This window comes from Embiotoca jacksoni, unplaced genomic scaffold, assembly GCF_022577435.1.
Source record: "Embiotoca jacksoni isolate LCO1_2020_lvr unplaced genomic scaffold, fEmbJac1.0.p SCAF_2, whole genome shotgun sequence".
NCBI classification, from domain to species: domain Eukaryota; kingdom Metazoa; phylum Chordata; class Actinopteri; family Embiotocidae; genus Embiotoca; species Embiotoca jacksoni.
The window spans coordinates 566,608-588,895 of NW_027185340.1; the positions used below are offsets into that span (position 1 = coordinate 566,608).

The following is a 22,288-nucleotide window of genomic DNA, read 5'->3' on the forward strand; positions in this document are numbered from 1 at the left end:
AGATGGATAGATGGATGGATAGATGGATGGATGGATGACATTTTTTCACTACAGCAGCATTATAGATGCAAAAAAAAAGATGAGTGTCCTGCGGTGCAGTTGTTGGTGTAGAGGGAGAAGAGCATTGGGGAGAGCACACACCCGGGATATAAGCGCTGGCCAGTACTTAAACCAGTGCTTATATCAGTGCTTATATCAGTGCTTATATCAGTACTTGTATATGATTTTTGAAACACTGTACTGTGTGACCTCTTTCAGATAGACCTCCATTTCATGAAGAAGATCCCGGCAGGAGCAGAAGCGTGTAACGTGCTGGTGGGAGAGCTGGAATTTCTGAACAAGCCCGTGGTGGCATTTGTCCGCCTTTCACCTGCCGTCAATCTCAGTGGGCTCACTGAAGTCCCAATATCTACAAGGTTCAACAACACCAGTTCAACTTCTGTTACAAATATATATGTTTTTTAACTTTGAGATTTAAATAAGCAACAACTGTGATTCAAATTGAATTTGACCATGACATCAGGATGACGTGTTTTCCCCTTTAGATTTCTGTTCATCCTTCTGGGGCCCGTGGGTCGAGGGCCTCAGTATCATGAGATCGGGAGGTCCATTGCAACACTTATGACAGATGAGGTAAAAATTCACCAATTACCATGTTATCACCCTTAAAGGTTTATTCATTCATTAATGTTTAAGTAAACTGGGTGGACTGGTTTAAATATCAAAGATGCACTTTGCATAAGTTTACAGCACAGCGGACGTCAACAAATTCCTAAAGCGATGGAACATTTCTCTGCATGAAACGCAGTTCAGGGGATTAGTCAGCACTCATGTCCTCCTTTCCGTTCAAAATTTAGGTTTTCATCCATCATGACAGTGGATAAATCCACTTTATTAATGTCTGGACTTTATTATGCCATTTGAAATAAGTAGATTCTAGGAAACCTATTTCCAGCGGAGATTAGTGAACATTGTTGTTTTCACATCCCGGGACCTGCAGATCCCAGGATTTAATATCACAGTCTTACTTCTGTCTATGGAGTTTGTACAGTATAATCTACATCTGGGGTCTCCAACCAGTAGCTTGTGAGCTTGATTATCAATTTGTTATTGTTCACATAAAAGAAGCTGTCTCAGCTGGTTTGGTGGAGCTCAGCTATGTGAATAACTCAGCTCCCAGACATTGTCCTTTTGTCAAAGTAGCCCTCGGAGGAAAAAACGTTGGAGACTCCTGATCTCCATGATTATATGGGCTCAAATTTGTCCAGGGTCCTGCAGTTCAAGCTGCTGTAGACTTTAAACTGTCCATTAGTATGAACACGCTGTTGCATTTTGCAGGTCCACAACACAGTGCAGCGCTGTACTGCATGTACACAGCACCACACTCAGTCAACGCTATGACTATATACTTACAAGCCAAACATACCTTTCTATTTCCAGGTTTTCCACGATGTTGCTTATAAAGCTAAAGACCGAAATGATCTTATTGCTGGTGTTGATGAATTCCTTGATCAAGTGACAGTCCTGCCTCCAGGAGAATGGGACCCGTCCATACGGATAGAGCCACCGAAAAATGTACCTTCTCAGGTTAGTAAGAATTTAATTAGTTGGTTGCTTTATGTTTTTTAAAAAAATTATTTCTACAACTTGTGAATCGTAAGAATTTGGGCTCGAAAAAGAACCTGTTGTGGATTTTTTGTTAAACAGGAGAAAAGGAAGAAAAGTAACATTTTACCAAATGGGTTAGTAGAGGGTGAAGAGGAGGAAGAGCACGGTGGTCATGGGGGTCCAGAACTGGAGCGTACTGGAAGGTAAGAGAGTCACACTTACTGTGTTTTTGGTTAAAGTGATTTCTGATCGCTAGTAGACGAGCCTGAAGTCTGTTTACAGACTTAAAGGAAGTTCTGTAGCAGTATAACAAGCAGCCTACTCACTGCAACCAGCACTTTGTTGCAGAGAATTTACTGGATTACTCAGCATAATAGCTTCATATGCATTACATTTACTTGTTGTTTTTTTAGAAGCCAGATAGAAAGAGCCTCCACTGAAGTAAAATAGAGAATGATGTTGTAAGTGTGCTTCTAAAACTGATATTTTTCAGATCTTAGATTTGTTCCTTTGGTGAAAAACATGCATCTTGGGTATCTGATAAGAAAAAAACTCATGTTGGTGTCGAGCACTACAGTAATGTCTGCCATGTAGACACATTTAAGGTGATTAAATTAGGCCTATAAAATATAACAAATAGAAGTTTGGATTATTTGAGATAATAAATGTGTCATTGAATGTGACACCAGCCTTAATCTTATTGTTCTAATCTTTTCTAAATGTACACAAACTGCCCTAAAATCAAGCCAGTAAACTACAACATGTGCACTGTAATGCTGATTGGCTATTTCTGGGGAAACTTGGTCTTTAGTTGCAGTCATGAAGTGGTTTCCATAGAAACATCCTATCTCGAGATCTCAATTTGCAGCTCGACTTTTCCATCATAGGGACCTATCACACAGCCAAGAGTTGAACATTGGAAAGGAGGTAGTGGAGGAAAAACACATTTTAAAGGAAAAAACGGTCAAAATAAAACTTTAGTTATATTGTTGTTCCAAAAAAAAAAAGTATTACTTGACGGTAAAATAACATTTCTTTTTTTCAGGTGGTTTGGTGGTCTCTTTTTAGACATAAAGCGCAAGGCCCCCCACTACCTGTCGGACTACACTGATGCTTTGAGTTTGCAGTGTGTCGCCTCTTTCTTATTCCTCTACTGTGCCTGCATGTCCCCCGTCATCACCTTTGGAGGACTACTGGGCGAGGCAACAGAAGGACGCATAGTAAATCACCTGCCTTTTCCCAGACATTTACATTTTAAATGGTGAATATCTTTTAAGATCCATGTCTAACTAAACATTTCTTTATACTTTCCCATCCCTCAGAGTGCAATTGAGTCATTGTTTGGAGCCTCACTGACTGGGATAGCCTATTCCCTGTTTGCTGGGCAGCCCCTTACCATTCTGGGAAGCACGGGTCCAGTGCTTGTGTTTGAAAAGATATTGTTCAAATTCTGCAAGTATGTATGTAAAAGACCTCACTAAATAACTTCGTCAATTTTATTGGTGCATTTCATAATTTTGTAATTACAACGTCTGATGTTTATCAGTTTGCTGCTGTGTAATTTTTGTCTGTGAACATGAATGACTCAGAATTGTGCCTCCCGTTGAGCATTTCATGTTCCAATTACACAGACAAAAAGGATTTCATTTCATTATGATAATGACCTCTTTCAATCCACCACATTTCAAACGTAGATAATCACTTTTTTCCTCCGTCTTAATCTCCACAGAGAGTATGGCTTGTCCTATCTGTCTCTGAGAACCTGCATCGGTCTGTGGACGGCTTTCCTCTGCATCGTGCTAGTGGCCACGGATGCCAGTTCCCTCGTTTGTTACATCACACGTTTTACAGAGGAAGCTTTTGCATCACTCATCTGCATCATCTTCATCTATGAGGCCATGGAGAAACTCTTCCACCTGGGAGAACACTATCCCTTTAACAAGAACAACAACCTGGACAAACTCACCACATACTCGTAAGTGGACATTTATCTTTGCACAAGGTAGAGTTGAAATGAATGAATGAAAGTACATTTCTTGGAGGTATGGTAAATCCCTGACAGATGAGGGATTATTTAGTTACCCAGATGTTCATGTGCTTCCACAGATGTTCATGCGTTGAGCCCTCCGACCCCACCAATGGCACCCTGAAGTATTGGGAGATCAACAACATCACTGCCTCAGAAATCTATTGGGAAGCAATGGAGGTCAAGGTACAACCCAATACCAATAATAAAGGAGATTTATTCGCACAAAGACAGCCTGGAAAGAATATATTTAGGTTTTCTACCTTAAAAAGGCATGCTCTTCCAGATGGAGGAAGCTGAACAGAGGAGATTAAGGGCATGTGGGCTGGATTATATTGGATTACTCAAACTGCACTGCAAATCACTATAAAAGCACATTTTTGCACTGAGTTACTAAGTTTTTTTTGTGGACATGAAAGCTCATAAACCTTGTTTGTGAGTCTACTGATGCTGGTGTATTGCTAATATAAATCTGATTAACTGCGCTTTTCTCCCCTGCAGGACTGCGTTGAAAAGCGAGGGGAGTTCGTGGGCAGCGCCTGCGGCCCTCACGGTCCCTACGTTCCTGATGTTCTCTTCTGGTGTGTCATTCTCTTCTTCTCCACTGTGTTCATGTCTGCCTTCCTCAAAGAGTTCAAGTTCAGCAATTACTTTCCCACAAAGGTACAGTACATCATCCAATATCATTATGTTCGTGCACTAACGTTGTGAGTCAAACATAAAGACAAAGGTGCTCACTCTTCATAGCACGGCTTCGGTTTGGTGATGTAGCGCAGTACAGTGGTACACTCTAGTGGTCATAGATAAGTACTGCATGATCAAAAGGGGAACAAAAAGATGAGGAATCATGTCTACTATTGGATAAAAGTAATGAAACAATTCAGTCATTTTCATCAGGCCTCCTCTTTCAGGTGAGGTCCATCATCAGTGACTTTGCCGTCTTCTTCACTATCCTCACCATGGTCCTGGTCGACTACGCCTTAGGGATCCCCTCACCAAAGCTAAAGGTCCCCAGTGTGTTTAAGGTGAGCAAGACCAGTTCTACATTTTAGAAACAGATTGTTAGGTCAGGTGGACAGAGGTCTATTTCAAAGCACTACTTCTATATACATGCTGGAGTTACAGGACCATCAGCTGTGGAGCATTGCTCCTGTCTATGCAGAAAATCTGTCTTTCTGTGCATCCCAAAGTTCAGACTAATATGATCTTAAGCAATCTGTGTTGATCAAATAGTGTTTGGCATCTCTTGTTTTGTTTTGTTTTTTATGTTGTTGTTCTCAACAGCTGGTACGAAGAAGATTGTACCTATGAAATGCAACAACTTGTTGAAACTAATGTCTTAAGTCTCGTATTGGCTTCAGTTGAATTTTGGAAAACACTGTTGAATAGCACAGGTACTGTAGATTTGGACTTCCACTGATTAACATCGAAAATGCTTTTAAAGTAGATCTTAATATTTAATATAATGGGGATGAATAAATCAAGCAAATCCTGCAGTATGTAGACATATTTGTGCTGTTTTAAGATTTAAAAAGGGTAATCATATTCTTTAAGTAATGTCCCAGTAGCATCTGATCAACGAAACTGAAAAAACAATAAATTGTTGTCAGCCAACCAGAGATGATCGAGGTTGGTTCATCAACCCGCTGGGTCCCAACCCCTGGTGGACGGCGGTCATAACGGTGCTCCCAGCTGTTCTTTGCACCATCCTCATCTTCATGGACCAGCAGATCACCGCCGTCATCATCAACAGGAAGGAACACAAACTCAAGGTACTTCTCTGCTTTGACTGCAGACTTAAGATCACCTGTGTGACACCAAAAGTGTTCAACTTTAATCACTGCTGCCTCCCCCTCCAGAAAGGCTGTGGATACCACCTGGATCTGTTCATGGTCGGGGTGATGCTGGGCGTGTGCTCTTTGATGGGCTTGCCGTGGTTTGTGGCAGCCACCGTCCTCTCCATCAGCCACGTCAACAGCCTGAAACTGGAGTCGGAGTGCTCGGCTCCGGGGGAGCAGCCCAAGTTCCTCGGTATCAGAGAGCAACGCTTTACTGGCCTCATGATCTTCACCCTCATGGGCTCCTCTGTCTTCATGACATCAACGCTTAAGGTGGGACACTTTGGCATTCTGTTGTCTGTCTCTGTAGATTATTGTGCAGTTATGATCCCAGTATTATGAAACTCAAAGTGTCACTGTCTAATTGTTTTTATTTTGTTGTACCTCAGTTCATTCCTATGCCTGTGTTGTACGGAGTATTCCTTTACATGGGAGCGTCTTCTCTCCGAGGCATTCAGGTAAAATGTTTTGAGTTTCACTGTATTTATTGCATCTGTTTAGACCGCAGCAGCAGTGCCATCCACATAAACAGGAATGTGTCCCTGAGTGATCAAAGTTGGTCAGCCAAATGCTGCGTCTTCCTGTATCAGTTTCTAATCAAAAATGAAAGCCTTCCAGCGTTTTATACACTTTCCTACCACTAGTTTTTACCGCAGCCTTGATTATTTATGTCATTACATGAGAGATCACAAAAGGTTCCTGTGATTGCACATGTAACAGTGCTGAGTGTTATTGTTGAATATCAAACATTAGTTCAATTTAAAGTTAAATAGAGAGTTAGTTATGTTTTGGTCACATTTTCACTCGTCTACAGGATAATAGGCTGTTTAATTCTAGTTTAGCCATGATAGGAGATCGTCTTGGTGATGTCTGGCAGGCAAGATTAAAAGAATTAATTGGCCTCTAGTTTGTTCCCAGCATTGACAAAACCTGAAAGTTACTTTCCTTTTCTTGTCAGGAGATCCACCTTGTTGCAGATCCATTAGTCAGCAACTTTTTTTTTTTTTTTTAGCTTGCCTGAGTTCAGACTTTCTCGACTAGTTAGTCCGAGGTCTCGCCTGTGTGCTCTTTGATTCTGGAGATGCAATGTATTTTTGGTTTATGAAAGCTTTATTGTTTCCTCATAAAAAGCTCTTGTGGTTTGGTTATTAAAACGGGAAAATTTGTCAGTCACTGAGGGAGATGATGATCTTAACCTTAAAGCTGCTTTAATAAAAACTGAAAGTGTAAAAAGTGTATGTTATATGGTAAAACTGCTTCCTGCTGCTGCTCGGTTGATAAGAGCTGACTCGACCGAACATGAAATATTTTTGTAAAAATGAAACAATGAGCTTTAAATGCATCCATCTCCCATTACATGTCTTGAAATTGTGTTGCAATCATTCTCACACTATGCCTAAATCCTTATGCTTCATTATGTTTATGAAGCGCCAAATTGTTTATCATTTTTTCTCTGCAGTTGTTTGACCGTCTCAGATTGTTCGGTATGCCAAACAAGCACCAGCCAGACTTCATTTACTTACGACACGTACCGCTGAGGAAGGTGCACCTCTTCACCATCATCCAGCTCAGCTGTTTGATTCTGCTCTGGGTCATCAAGACCTCGAAGGCGGCCATCGTCTTTCCAATGATGGTGAGTGAACAGTCCAACTATTACATCTTCAGGACTATTACACAGGCAGCAACCTGACTCGTGTGTGAGGGCTTCAACCTAATGCTACTTTAAGGAAAACAAAAAGGGAAATGTGTTAAACGGTTAATGCCAAGCTTATTAGTAGGGACACAAACTAATGTAAATCAATAAAAGGACTTTTCACTTTCTCTGTGTTGGTTTTAGTTTTCTAAATGTTCCCGTTGATGATAATCCACAAGTTTTGTTCACCATTGCACCTCCCACAAATGGTTTGGTCTTTTTGAAGCTCTCTTAGTGAGCTCATGCTTTTAATTCTTAGAATTCAGAAAATGTATAGTTGATGTAATGTCATATAAATCACAGCAAAAATATCTAAAGCTTCTAGTGTTGCACTACTGTCTGTTCCCTACTCATTTCCATTTGTAGCAGTGCATCCTCCTACTATTAATTACTATTATTAACACACAGGATCTTTGTGAATGGAGCGGTTTTGACTTTGTGTCGATTCTGCAGGTGTTGGCTCTGGTGTTTATCAGGAAGTTAATGGACTGCGTCTTCACCAAGAGGGAGATGAGTTGGCTGGATGACCTCATGCCAGAAAGCAAGAAGAAGAAGCTTGAGGATTCTGAAGAGGTGCGATTGCTCTCATAAACAGATAACTGTGCTGTTTTATCAATATTCACAGGCATCTAAACTGAATGATTATTATTTATTCAAACCTCAGGATGAGGAGCAGAGTATGCTGGCAGAAGATGAAGGAGTAGTGCAAGTGCCATTACAAGGGTGCAAGTAAGTTTATTACAATGTTAAAGTTTTACGTGTTACGTTTAAATTCTTGCGCAAATGTCAACTGTTATTTCATGAACATTATATGTTAACCTGTCATTTCTTTGATTGTCCTCTGGCTTCTCTTTTCACAGAGGAATACCCATCATCAACATCACAGATGAAATGTCAAAAGCTTCTTTTGGAAATACCTGGAACGCCAACAGTTAGGTAAAACAAAAAGGTAAAAAAAACACATATAGTAGGACTATTTCATTGTTGTATTAACAGAAAAATTGCTCAGAAATGGTGTTTTTAAATGACATTTTAAAAGTTTGTCAACATGAGATACAAATGCAGCATCTGTTTCACTCAAATACAAACAGGGAGCCCTCTGGCCATGAATTGATTAAGGTTAAAGAGAATAACTCCAGTGTAGGAAGTATTTTTATTTATTAAAGCTATAGACAGCAGCTATGGTTAGTTTAGGTTAGTATAAAGACTGGAAACAGGTGGCCTTGCAAGGTTAACAAAATCCACCTACCAGCACCTTTTAAAGGTTCATACATTATATCTATTTAGTTTATTCAAGTCAAAAGGAAACTTTAAAAATCCCATTTTTTTACAGGGAGTAATGTTCAGGATTATTTCTTGGCTGGGAGTTGTGTCATTTTAGAAGGTTGTACTTGTTAATTGGTAAATCTAGAGTCTCTTTTCAAAACACAAGTTTCAATAATTTAATAGATGGAGTGAAAGAGGCCATTCTGCCTCATGAGTTCTTCTTTTACTACTCAAAGAATATTTTTCAAATTATACCTCCGTACTCATACAAGTGCAATCTACTGTTACTTGAATATGTCTTTCACCACTTCTGATGTCCTACCTCAAAGTATTGAAGATATCTGGTTTCATCATGTGCAAATGTTCTTAAAATTCTGTTCTATGAAGAGTATTTACATTTTGTATATCTACTAATTACACTTCTGTCTTTTCTTTTCCATTCTGAAAGTTAAATACACCGTCACAGTATTTCCCCACAACATGAGAGAAGAAGATGAGAAATGTCAGATGAAGAGGACGGAGGACAGTGTTGATGGTGTTGTGAGTATTTGTCGCTGTTCCTTCTGTGTACGTAAACTAATCTGCAGCGTGTACTGCAGATGATCGATCCTTTCAGTTTCGTCTTGTAAATCTCTGTGTAAGTGAATAACTGTGTTATCTGATCTGTTTTAGACATTTTGTTCATGAACTAATGAAACCTGCTTTTTAATTTCCTCATGTTGTTAATGATGACTTTTACTTTGTAAATCTGGACACTGTATTGCTTCATTAAATGTGAACTACAAAAGCGCACATTTATGATGCCTGTTTATGGAACACGAGCGTTTTGAATCTCGTTATGATTGTGACTGACGGGCATGAAGGCTTCAAGCTGTTTAATAAATACAGTATACATCTCTGAGGAACCAAATGCAATAGCTGGCAATACTCTATTTATAGAAGACATTATTTAGCTGTATTTATCTTGTGGAATGAAATGGATGTGTTTGCTACAGAATACATGGTAGCCCTACAAATACCTGCAGTATTTTTGCTTTCCAGTGTCAGTGTATTGCTTATAATGTAAATGTAGATTTTATTCAAATGATCCTAATGTGTTTCATGTTTGTATAAAGTTTATTGACTCATAAATAACAACAGATTTAATCCTAACAAACATCCCAGTACAGTTACACTTCTAAAGATTACAAGGAAAAACTGGGGATGTTTTTTTTTACAAATACCTAAGAAGCAATTTTATTATGTATATCTTGTCCTTGTTCTAAACTTAATACATTTTTATGAGCATTCTTATCTATCTATCTATCTATCTATCTATCTATCTATCTATCTATCTATCTATCTATCTATCTATCTATCTATCTATCTATCTATCTATCTATCTATCTATCTATCTATCTATCTATCTATCTATCTATCTATCTATCTATCTATCTATCTATCTATCTATAGATTTAACGAGATTACTGAGATTTAACATTTTGTAATTGATAATCCATTAAACATGGACTCATTGCAAAAAGCCGTAGTGATCTTATCATTGCTTGATCATTTTTTTCATCTCATCACATCTCTGTAGGTGCTGACTAATATTGGCACATCGAGAGAAATGTTGATTATTTCCTGTTGCCTTTATTAATAAATTTAGACATCATCCTGATATTGAATTCATGCATTAAATCATCACGTCTAATCCAAATGCTCTGCATTTATTAAACAGTGTTTTGTATCCTTATTTTAAAGTATAATCAGATCAACTGTCAAATGAGGCAGCAGCACATAATGTGTTCATTGGACATGTTAGGGATATGCACTATCAATGCTGCGAAGCACAAATGCACGTTTCCAACCCCCATAGATTTGGCCTACAAACAGGATGAAGTGGGCAGAGGTTTTTTGTAATCAACAGATGGTTTGATGTGCTGCAGATGACAGCTGAGAGAGGTGGCACACCCCAAAGCATGTCAAGCTGCCGGCTCATGTGAATTACTGTTTTGTCTCAGTGCCAGGAGGAACTCAAGAGTGTCGACCCAGTCATTGTTCCCAACGAGTCGGATACTCAGTTGATTGACATGATGTCCTTTCCCTTCATGTAGCCTAACCCTCCATCACTAGGAAATCCTTCTCCAGTGAGCAGCTGACAGGTGACACACATCATCGTGTTACCTGGTAGAAATCCCACAGAACACTTCTCCCAGGAGAGTAACGGGTTTATTGATTTCTGTTCTGCCTCCACAAACAGACGGATTAAGAGAACAGGACAGAAAAAACAGTGGTGCTCGCTGCAGAATCACATTTTTTGGTCAAACGTTAACACCGACTATAAAATTGGATGAAGACACACAGCAGGTCTCATATTCCAATTTACCACTCAGTTATGTGAAACAAATGCTCTTAAAACTGCTATTGATTCAAATTACTTTAACATATAACATTTTTTAATTCTTTATTCTTTGTTAAGGAATTCTCCTTCATCAGCTCGCTTTGGGAGGGAAAGCATTCTTTCTGCGGTCACTCTGACCTCCTGCAATGTGGGTCGACCTCAGAACACCGATAAGAGCCACTGAATGAAGCGGCAAAAAGATGCAAGAGCCGTTTTGACTAGAGGAGATTAAGCAGGTTTCAAGGCTGAGGGTGATTCCTCTCCTTATCCGGAGATGTACTCATTCAGTGGGGCTTTTAATGGTGGCCAGGGAGTGTTGTTATCTTGTTATTCTGACTCTCCAAGATTAGGAAAGTCAACTAATATTTCGGACATGGTCCCCTGAGCCTTCTTCCTGTAAGACCAGCTCCATGATTCCCATCACATCCTTGTAAGACATTATTTCATTTTTTTCTCTGATAGAGAGCTCTGACTAGACTTGTTAAACTTCTCCATTGGACTCCATTTTTTTAAAGAAGGAACTTGTGGGTTGTACACGTTTCTTTATTGAAAACTAAATATGACTTTTCAGAATAATAAGAAAAAGGGATTGAGATCATCTACAGATGTAATTAGTGAACCCACATTTCAGATAAATAATGTGATTTGCTATATACTCTTACAAATTCATGTGAAAAGGAGGAAAATGGCAAAATGTGAAATGCGAATAAAAGAATCAGGATGTGAATGCCTGATAAAAAGTCACAGCCTTTATGATTGAGATGCATTTGAAACATACTGTAACTTTTTTGCTTTTTAACAATATTTCCTTTAACCAGTGAAGGCCAACAGGGCTTCTTGTGAGGGGAATTTAATAGCATTACCAAGAAAAAAAGTCATGTACAGATTGTGAAACATATAATGGCACAGAGTCAGTGTGAATAGTTGCATTATTTCTGGGAAATGGCGGCAACCGGAGGAGTTCATTCTCTTCTGCCTCGGCCGGTCTTCAGCCAGGACACAAACTCCTTGGCTGCCTGGTCCTGCAGGTAGGAGCTCACATCGCTGGTGTAGGTGCCGTCTGCATGGCGTCTAAATAGACTCCTGTCACAGTAACAGCACATGTAATCGTGGTGAAGCAGGCCAAGTAACACCAAAACACTACTATTCACATTATCATAAAAGAAATCAGAGACATCTAGCAATCTACAATATTGATGTATTAAATCCAGCCTTGTAGTTTTCCCAATATTTTACAAACCTGATTATTATATATTTGAAAAATATCATAGTTCATCACCATGTTAGGTGATTTTGTAAAAAGGAGGCACTCACCCGTTCCTTTTTGAGTTCTTCAGCCACTGGACAAAGTCTTGTGCTCTTCTTGTCTCCAGGTATTTACTGTAGTCGTTGGAAAACGTTCCCTCTGAGTGTCTCTTCATGTTTGGGAGCTCAATGGGCTCATTGAGCATCGAGTTTTCAGTCAGCAGCCTAAAAAGGACACATTATGGAAACCACTGAGCAGAGCAGGACACTCCTCTGCATACCTGTCACCTCGCATGTTCATGTCCTGTAGCCTGGGATTGATATTTTACCGAATGCTTCTACAAATCTTTATTCTGCCAAATCATTCTCATCCAACAACTACTCATATACTTCATACTACTCATAAATCTGGTATCTGCTATTGAACCTGAATGTTCAATTACACAATGCACTACTGTTGTAAAAAAGATTTAGCTTTAACAAATGCTACAGTTCCCTGCATCCATTGGGGGAAACCTCATTATAAATAAACACTGAAGCATTAAAATGACATAAACATAATACTACCGTGAAGGCACTCATTGGATGAACATATTTAGGAATACCTCACATAACTCCCCTCTTATGTAAAGTGAAATTAACGTTTTGTAAAATGTATTTTTGATAATCAAATGTTGTCTGTCAGCATTGTGGATCATTTCCCATTATGCCAACAGCTGGTACTTTATCCATTAATGCAGCATATGGGGCTGACAATGGTGATGCAGTCTGAAAAGTATTCTCTGACTGCACTCTTTCAGAAATGTTTGGCCAACTAAAAACCTGTATACTACTACCACAAGTAATGATACTAATAATAAGACCACTGTGAACTACAAATAACTGAATGTTGAACTTACATTGAGTTCCGGTCTGTGTCCTGGTCAGGCACCTGCCAGCTGCTCTGGATGATGATGAGGAGCAGGAGTCCAGCTAAAGTATGAGCACTTCTCATTGTTTGAGCCTCTGAAAAATGAACAAAGATAGAGACAGAGAAACACTGTGAAAATATTTCAATTAGGCATATTAAACTTAATCTTTAGAGGGTATTCTAGATTTTATAAGGCATGGAAAAAAAATCTCACCTGTGCCTGTGTTTGAGAGTGGGATTGAAAGGTGTTTTGATTGGTGCTCTTCTTCTTCTCTGGCTTCAGGAGCTTGTTTCATGATCCCCTCCTGATGTGCCTGGTCTTATATAGCGGAGCTGAGGAGCGCTCTCCCAGGTGACTCCCCCCGTCACAGAAACCTTAGCTTATCCTCTGTTAGTTTCAATCCATTAGTCAGCTTCCGTCTCAGTCCCCTGAATCTATTTGACTTTGTTTAAAAAAATAGCAGTTTTACGTAGGTGGTAAAATCTGCTACTTTTAGGCGTCAAACGTGACCTCTGCCCTGTTGAATATATCCACATATCCACAATATGTTTAAGTTATTTCTCCTCAGTTGGTCATTTTGGATATATTATTTTAATGTAGTATTGGTTTTAAAAAATTTGCATATTGAAATAAAGGAATTTGCATTTGTGTTTTTATTCTGAAGAGTGTTTATTTATTTAGTAATATTAAGAAATGTTTATTGGTCATTAAGAGAAACAAAATTCACAGAACTTAATTCTTGTAAATTGCAGTTTATTTTTACTTTAAAATTTGACACAGTTAATAAGAAAAAAATGGAGAAACTCATATTTCAAAACAATGTTTATTTCACCTTCATTAAAACATTACAGCCACACAAATGACATTATTCCATAACAAATCAGTGTTTTCAACAATAAATGCATGCAATGGCTTTTATTCTCAAATGCCAAATATTTTGACAAAGTATCACAAATTTCCTCATAAAATATAGAGGCTCAATTGTGTGAGCAATTCAACATCTGTTGCACATAAAAACAATGATAAAAAAAAAAGTAGTTCAACTTAACACTTCAGAATATTCATAATACTGAAAAACACGCAAATTTAAAAAAGAGAAGAAAAGAAAAACTGTAGTAATATTCACTATAAATGCCGTCACATTCTTCACATCTATTTGGGATGAACGAGGCATTTCTGCAGGAAGTGACTCATGAGGGTGTATATGTGATGGTAGGCTGATCCTCTGAGGGTATGGTCTCTGTCAGTGTACCACTGAAATTAACACCAAAATAAGTTTAGTGCGCAGAATACAAGATCAAATTATACACATTTTGAATTACACACGTTCAACATTGAATTTTGTGAATAATAATCCATGCTGTTCTTTTTTCCATTTGAAACCTTCATTAAATCAACACCATCAGAGCCAATATTAGACCCACTCCCCTGAGCCAATATTTACCATCGCCTCGAAGTCCACTTGCTCATCCACCAGAGCTCTGGAGATCTGTGCGGCCTGCTGAAAATGAACATTGTCTACAGGAAAGAAAGTGCTTTCACTACGTGACTGAACATCAATGTTTAAGTTTCTATCAAGGCAAACAGAGTCCATTTGTTCACAGCTTTACTGGGTTACCTGGTACCCCGAGGAGAAAAAGGACTGCCCTATGTTCAGGTCTTATCAAAAACTGAAATGACTGAAAGAAATGAGTGAACGTACCATCAGCTGTGCCATGAACCAACAGATAGTCTACTGTTTTGAAGTTCTTTGCTCTGGATGTCACGGTAGAATTCTGTAAAATAAAAGAGAAATTTCACAGTTAATAACATACATACATCTCAAGTCAGAAATATGCTGCAGTTTGAACACGTTATTGTAACAGAGCTGACTAGTATGACATATACTTTGTAGGAGTCTGAATTCTCTGTAGGTTTGCCCATGTAGCGTTCAGTGTAAACTGCATCTGTAAAAGAAAACTAAATTTATACCACTTTTATGAAGAGCATACAATACAAACACAGGAATACAAGATTTCCAGAGAGGAAGATATAACAAGTTATAAAACAACATATAAATAGAGATTTGAAACATTAAAGGTGAACTCTGGTGATTTAACGCATCAATGTCTGTATGCACAGGTGTTGGGGAGTAGAAAGCTCTTTGTGGAGAAAGATAAAGTTTGATTGTGTTGGCTAGAAAAAAGAAAAATAATGGAATAAAACTAGAATTACCACCTTACGGTTGTATGCCAACCAGTCAAGTTGCAGTTTACATCCATATCTGTGTGACTCTTATAAAACAGACCTCGAAGGGAATCCTTAAATGTGTTCAGATGCTTGGCCAATAAAGCTGATTGACGGTGGACAATGCTTCAAATATAGACGCCGCAAAAATGCGACAAATTCTAAAACGCTGATGCGTCATGCAGATCTTCAATCTGACATCTTAGAAGATGTTTACAAAGACCACAATTTAAGGTGGACACCCACGATTAGAGTCACGAGTTCGTTGTCCAACCAAATGTGAAATACGGTCGCAATCTCCTGAGTTATGGTGTTCAATAATAAAAGGTTTTTTGGACAAAATTATAACATCACAGTGAAATTGACCTTTGACCTTTGAGATATAAAATGTCACCCACTCATCATTTTATCCTATTAAGCGTTTGTGTGAAATCTCCTCATAATTAGTATATCAATTCCTGAATTATCACAACAAATGTGTTTTGTAAGGTGACGTTTGACCTTTGACAACCAAAATCTAATCAGTTGAGTCCAAATGCAATGTTTGGTCAAATCTGAAGAAATTCTCTCAAGGATACTGTTCAGGGTACAGAAATGCAGTGCTAAATTTGTGAGGGGTTCTTTTAAGTTTACAGCAGATATGATGTCAAAAAAGAAATACATTGCTCTCAGAGCAGCCTGTAGACTTATACAGACATGTACACTTACCATAATATTCCCACTTGGCCACCGGAGCCACTGCAATCCCACACTTAAAGAGTCCAGTTCCAGCACCCAAGGCCATTGAGGTGACATAACCACCATATGACTGAAGGTCAGAATAGATTAGATTTAGTGAAGGAAATAAAATGTATTTGATAGATGAAGAGAAAACAGCGAGACAAAATACAACTTACCCAGCCCCACATTGCTATTCTGCTTTTGTCTATAAAACCCATGTCAATGAATTTCCTGTAAAACAGAGATCAATTATTGTCAAGGAAAAAAAAGAGAAACACATTTGTGAATCCACTTAATCAGAATTTGCCTGTATCATGATACATTTATGTACATAAGACAACCTTGCTTTTTGTTCAGTAATGTAAAAACTGCAAATATCTCTGAGGTGACTGAAAGACACCTCACAGACTTACCTCACAGCAGTTATCTGATCTTCCACTTCAAACGTCCCGAGTCGCCTGTAGATTGAGTGCAATATTTCATCGCCTTGGTAACCGCTTCCCCTTCCATCAAAGCTGGCGACGATGATCCCGAATGAACTGGAGAGGTACGTGGCCCAGTTCAGCTTGAAGCGATATTCCACACTCTGACTACAGGGGCCAGCGTAACTGCACAGGACAGCAACAGCATAAATGATCAAATCACAACAAAAGATTTCTGGATTTTTAGTAAGAGCCCTGAGGAGTGTTCACTTACACATCAATAAGGAGAGGATATTTTTTAGACCTCTTGAAATTTGGTGGTAACATCATTTCATACCAAAGATCTGTTGGTGGCAAAAATATAGTTAGAAAAGAGACAAGTGATGTTCCAGCCATTACAGAATCTGATAGACATAAACGTTTCTGTTATCAGAGGTCATTCAACTGAAGTTAGAAGTTTATAAGGGACATTTAAAAGGGAGAAAGTCACTTTCCTGAATACTAACAGTAAAAAAAACTGTATTTGGAACTTCTCATATGATAAAATTGTGTCTATATCTTAAGTCCTACTCCATTCAAGCATTTGTTTTGCTTATAGTTGCTTTACTCGGATATTTCACCTTCACTGTGCACAAAAATGAATGTGCAGAGTTTCATGTGTTTTCAAATTCCTCCGCTGAGAAGGACAAGGATCTCTGTTCTCACCCAGACCCGAGTTTAACGTTTATACGTACAAACATGATTTCGTAACATTACCAACTGGTTCGGAAGTCGATTGTAGCACAAATTTCACTGTTGCGCAAGAATAATGTGGAAACTGTAAACTTCCAGGTCACCTACACTCGAAATGAACTTTTCAGTGAAGCAGGATGCTCATTGTTTCCAATAAATATATCTTTTTAAAGATAAAATATTTATTTACACAGAGATAGGTCCTGTTTTTTAAGGAGAAGAAGGAAGAAATGTGCTTTTATGAATTTCTAAATAGCTGGAGGCGATCTAAACGTGTATTGTCTCACCAAATCCTGCCACCTTTAAGGTGCCATATTGCATTGTCGGCATTTGGAATTTGGACAACATATTTTCCAGTTCCTTGTTGTCTTCAAGAGTAGAGAGCTCTGAAAACAAACAAAAGACAGTCGAACAATTACTGTCAAACTGCAGATTTGTAGTGTGCAAATAAGCTATTAACAAGGGTTCTTCATATCTCAATTCATATCAAAGTGTTGACAATCTTGAGGAACTTTCCTTTCACTGAAACATTGTTCGTAACTCTGAGATCTTCACCAGCAGGTTAAGGTGTGGCACGGACTTAAGTGCCTTTTAATTAACTCTAAACTGCCCCTCCTTTTTTGGGGGCCACATGAATTACCTAATATCTTGTGTTTGCAGCTGCACCTATATTTAAACCAATCTGTTGTGGCCTGGAGATGTACTTACAGAGGGGAATAAATGTGTGAGAGTTACTTAACTACACAGTCTATAAAATATAAAACATTCTTCATTAATTAATCCCCACAACACATTAACCCCCATTCGACAGTTAGTTTTTACATGAGCATTCAATAGTCCAAGTTGACAAATTAAGTGGATGTCTTTCAAAGTTATCTTTCAGTTCTCTGAAGCAAATTCCTCTTTTTTCTAACATTTTTTCAGTACAGGAAAACAGGATTTTCACTCTAAAAAAAGCCTCTAACTTTAAAAGATATCTGCTTTGTTGTTGTTTTAATAGTGTATTAAAACCTCACATTTATTTTCAGATTTTGCCCCCCATCATTGAAAGGACATTAGTGAGGGATGCTAGTATGGCCTGCCTGGACAAGGGGAATGATGACGGCAAGCAAAATCTGTTTTAATACTCATAATGACTATTAACTATATGACCAACTTGAATAATTGTTGACCTATCCTTTAATTGAAAATGATGTAATGGTGATGAATAATTTAGTGATGGGCTTGGGGTACGTAGGTAAGTATATGTACCTGCACCTGAACCTCTGTTGTCCATGAGTGTGTAGAGGGGCAATCCAGGTCCTGTTCAACACAAGAGATAAAAAAAACAACCCACAAATAGTAGTTGATTACACATCAAATCTTCTGGTCTCAGCTCTGATGATTGTTCACAGCTGTTCCCCACCTCAGATAATCCCCACATGGGTGAGTTATTGCTTGAGACAAAACGTGGATGGGTAACTGACCGTAGCAGTCCATTCGGTAGTAAGAGGCGTCAAAGCTGAAGTAAGCTGAGTTGTACTGACACCTGTCCTTATAGAGGTTGCAGGTGAGGCACTCGGGGGCAGATGGGCTGCTTACAATCCCAACCCTGATGAAAACACGAGCAGCAACTCAGGTCAGTTATGTGATTAATAACTGGATTGGATTCCAATTAGCTTAAACTATTGTCACTGTCTGTCTTCTTTCTGGGCTCCAATAATACACAGACATATAGACATTCACGGAAAAAAACTAATATAAGGAATGTAAAATACTGCAATTCAGTCATACCATAGACAGGAAGAATTCCTTACTTGTAGAGGTTTCTGTTTACGGGTATTCCTTTGTGCTCATTACTCACAAAATATCTGTAGAGAAGAATTTACGTCGGATTTATATATTTTTGCTCATATTTTTTAAGGTTTATGCAGTTTTCCCAAAACTATATGGTATCATCACTCACATGGCATCTTTTGTTAATTTGGATATGTAGATAACTTCCCACTTCCCTGAGGTAATAGGTGTTGCTTTGCCCTTAAAAAAAAATGCCTTTAGTAAGTCAATGACACCAAAGACATGATGGCAGAAATCGCAAAATCCATTTTCCATAAACAAAATTAGACATACTTACATCTTTCACATAATGAATATGTTTGAAGCCCTGAGTGTCACTCATCACTTTGTAGAAACTGAGTTTATCTTCACTGAAGAAGAGAGGCAAAGGCATGTACTAAAGGGAAAAACGAATATTTCATAGTCAAACATCAAATCCAGTTCTGAATAACAATTAAATCAATAGCGGTCACTTTTTGGAAACTTACATGGCCGATCCAGCCTGTCTTGCTTGTTTGCTCAAATTTCTATAGAAAGTAAAGGAATCGGTTGCAGTTAATTAGCATCTAAGCACATACACATTCAGTCAGTATTGGTCGTGATCCTCATCTGATTGGAAACCGGTCATGATTTCCCAACCTGACAGGTAACCACAGAGGTGACAGCTACCTGTTTTTCTTTCCAGCTGCTCCCATCAAAGTCATAGATCTGTACAACCACGTAATTCTGTTTTCTGGTGAGCCACTGCACAGCGACGCGTTCGTCTGTAACCCAGGTCACTGAGCACAAAATGTGATCACTGAGGAAAGGCAACAGGAAGTGACAGGGTTTTCACATGAGGCAGGTCATGAAGATATTGCATTTCCCTCTGCTTTAAATGTATGATTGATTTATAATATAAGTTAAAGAATATACAGACCCAGCAGCAACAGCTGCGGGGGCAACCAACTGCGTACGGCGCGATGGATTTGTGGTATCAACCACAAACAGCTTCACTTTGGTAATGTTTGATCCAGCCTATGCACAATAGAAATAAAGTAATACTAATAAATAAGTTCATATAACTAGAGTGTGAAGAAGCTAAACTATAGAGTAGGCAGTGTGAACAGAAATGATACTAAATACATTAGATATGTTGTCTGTGAAAACGATCTTTCATATCTGAGAAATCATATGATCCCACCTTTGGGTATGGAACAGCCACTGTTTCAGGATACTGCTCCGATCCATACCAAGAGAACTCCACTTTGTGAACTTCTGTATCATTAAACTCAGCATAAGCCAAGTATTTTCCAGTTGAGGACCACCATATTGCCCCATTTGATGCAAACACTTCCTCTGAAAGTATGTTGGAGAAAATATAGTTATTACACAGGCACACGGATGCACACTTCTGGAAAAGTTGATGTTGCTTACCTTCATATACCCAGTCAGGGACACCATTGAGGACCTCATTCTTTTTCCCATTGTGTGTCACTTGTACGGTTTCAGAAGTGACACTGGATTTGAGAAAAATGTTAAAGTCCAAGACGTAGGCCTATAAAACACAAAGCAGATGTAATTTGTGAATACAAATATAATCTATGTCCACACTCAAAGTCACAAATTTTGTGCACCAAATATAGTTTTTTTTTTTTTTTTTTTACCCCAAAACAACAACTTTTGCATCAATTTCAAATGCATTGATACTAAAGTAGTTGCGATATTGTTCACTTTAAATGGAGGCAAGAGTTCAGGATCAAAAGATGTAAGCTCACATATTGGTTTCCTTTTGGTGCCCAGGCAAAGTACTGCACGACAGGTGGCAGATTCACCAGTGTAACAAATGTTCTACGATGAAACATGAAAAACATGATGGGTGGTAATTATTTGTATGAGTCCGATGTGTCTGAAAATATATTAATGGTCCTAATAATGTAGGACCACTGAAGATTTTAACAGATTACTATGATAGCATTTGTTTTGCTGTTTGAGTTTCCTGTAATTCATGAATATCTCAACAAAAACAGGCCGACTTACGAACTCTCCCTGTCATAGATAGAATACGAAGCTGTGAATGAATGTCTCCATTTCTGTAGGATTTCAAACACAAAACTTCAGGCTTAATGACATTTACAGAGAGCAGCTTCAAAAGCTGATCTACTATGAAAACAAACATACAAAGCTAACTGGAACACTCATCGGGGCGTCTCACCTTTGTGTAATTGCTTTCGAAAGCGATGTATTTATAATCACCTGACAACAAGTAATCAGTAGCATCCACTTGGGCCTGAAATAACAATGATCATGTAAGCATTTATGTAAAACATATTACCATTATTACTCAGAATAAATTAAATAGTGTTATGGACTATATTACAAATGTTGAATTGCTCAAATATAATGACTCCTCCTTTGTTTCAGCATTGTGGAGAAAGATATTCCCATCTCTTGCTTTATGCAAATACTCCTTATCTGCAGGCACAAAGGATGATAAGTAAACTTTAATTTGTAAACAAGGATATGGGAGAGGATATGTTGCCCAACACTACACAGCAAAGGTGATTTGACTGGAGCTAATACCTGATATCCAATACAAATTGTAGGATCTCCATCTCATGGTGTTGTTGAAGTAATCTTCAAGGTTAAAAGGCCTTTTGACGTCACCAGATTCTGAAATGATCCACATGCTACTACTCAAATGTGTTGAATATATCAACATCACAAATGTAAAATCTCTGTCATGCAGTGGTCTATTTATATTGCTTAGACTTTAAACAGTGTGCCATTCCACTGACAATCCCCTTTTGTGTGCTCATTCACAAGCTTACTGCCCAAATAAAATGACCACATAGTAAATACACACATTTAGACAAAACTGAAAAAGTCACCTCTAAATTAATCAATCAAGTGCAAACACATTTTTTTTTTTTGTAATATAAGTTTTAAGTCTTTACTGTTACACTTTTTCACCTTGAACTTTCACAGGCAGCTCAGACACAAAGAGAGAGAGAAGGCTAGTGATAGGCCAGAGCGTTAACTTACTGCTGTAATAAACTGCTGGAATGGTTATTAAAGTGATGACGACAGCCGCCCCCATCACCCCCCACATCACCTTGCTGCAGCCCTGGGAAAGGTGACACAAAAGTTGCACAAACATCTTCTGAAATCACGCAAACACAAGCAGAGCCTGTAGTCATTTATCCAAAGCTTTACAACAGACCCAGTAAGTAGTTCTGCTCTCTTAAATGGAGTCCCGAGTTGAACAGTCTTCAATACTGAAGCTGATGGTAAATGGATTACTGACCATGATGCAGATGAAGTCGCCGCGAAGCTCTCAGTCTTTAATAATCCTTAAAGGTCGCTGACGTGAAGTCTAAAGTCACTTCTTGGACACGCAGCCTGGTGAACATACTCTCACGGC

The 22,288-nt window shown here is 38.5% G+C and overlaps 3 protein-coding genes across 3 annotated transcripts in view; 1 reads left to right on the top strand and 2 right to left on the bottom strand.

Annotated features, from left to right (window-relative positions):
• Positions 1-10,130, top strand: part of LOC138200821 (sodium-driven chloride bicarbonate exchanger-like) — a 33,169-nt gene extending 23,039 nt beyond the window's left edge. Inside the window, 18 exon segments of the mRNA XM_069153730.1 lie at positions 259-416; positions 546-633; positions 1,441-1,587; positions 1,708-1,811; positions 2,654-2,828; positions 2,931-3,064; positions 3,338-3,583; positions 3,715-3,820; positions 4,136-4,297; positions 4,546-4,659; positions 5,245-5,406; positions 5,494-5,745; positions 5,862-5,930; positions 6,932-7,105; positions 7,619-7,738; positions 7,830-7,894; positions 8,026-8,114; positions 8,880-10,130. Coding sequence (XP_069009831.1) covers positions 259-416; positions 546-633; positions 1,441-1,587; positions 1,708-1,811; positions 2,654-2,828; positions 2,931-3,064; positions 3,338-3,583; positions 3,715-3,820; positions 4,136-4,297; positions 4,546-4,659; positions 5,245-5,406; positions 5,494-5,745; positions 5,862-5,930; positions 6,932-7,105; positions 7,619-7,738; positions 7,830-7,894; positions 8,026-8,101 — 2,352 coding nt within the window. The 3' untranslated portion in view covers positions 8,102-8,114; positions 8,880-10,130.
• A 1,481-nt stretch (positions 10,131-11,611) lies between these two features.
• gcgb (glucagon b) lies at positions 11,612-13,249 on the bottom strand. Its single transcript, XM_069153555.1, has 4 exons — positions 13,184-13,249; positions 12,959-13,064; positions 12,129-12,284; positions 11,612-11,897 (listed from the first exon to the last, which is right to left on the bottom strand). The coding sequence occupies exons 2-4, from the start codon at positions 13,051-13,053 to the stop codon at positions 11,777-11,779; spliced, it is 372 nt and encodes a 123-aa protein (XP_069009656.1). The 5' UTR covers positions 13,054-13,064; positions 13,184-13,249; the 3' UTR covers positions 11,612-11,776.
• Positions 13,250-13,807: 558 nt separating this feature from the next.
• fap (fibroblast activation protein, alpha) lies at positions 13,808-22,287 on the bottom strand. Its single transcript, XM_069153556.1, has 26 exons — positions 22,172-22,287; positions 21,910-21,991; positions 21,448-21,537; positions 21,245-21,339; positions 21,080-21,154; positions 20,905-20,957; positions 20,643-20,715; positions 20,302-20,422; positions 20,069-20,223; positions 19,805-19,902; positions 19,555-19,684; positions 19,374-19,412; positions 19,184-19,282; positions 19,016-19,086; positions 18,867-18,920; positions 18,537-18,661; positions 18,322-18,372; positions 17,358-17,456; positions 16,613-16,682; positions 16,330-16,524; positions 16,093-16,147; positions 15,905-16,004; positions 14,858-14,916; positions 14,673-14,745; positions 14,415-14,488; positions 13,808-14,224 (listed from the first exon to the last, which is right to left on the bottom strand). The coding sequence occupies exons 1-26, from the start codon at positions 22,172-22,174 to the stop codon at positions 14,123-14,125; spliced, it is 2,241 nt and encodes a 746-aa protein (XP_069009657.1). The 5' UTR covers positions 22,175-22,287; the 3' UTR covers positions 13,808-14,122.
• Position 22,288: the final 1 nt, after the last annotated feature.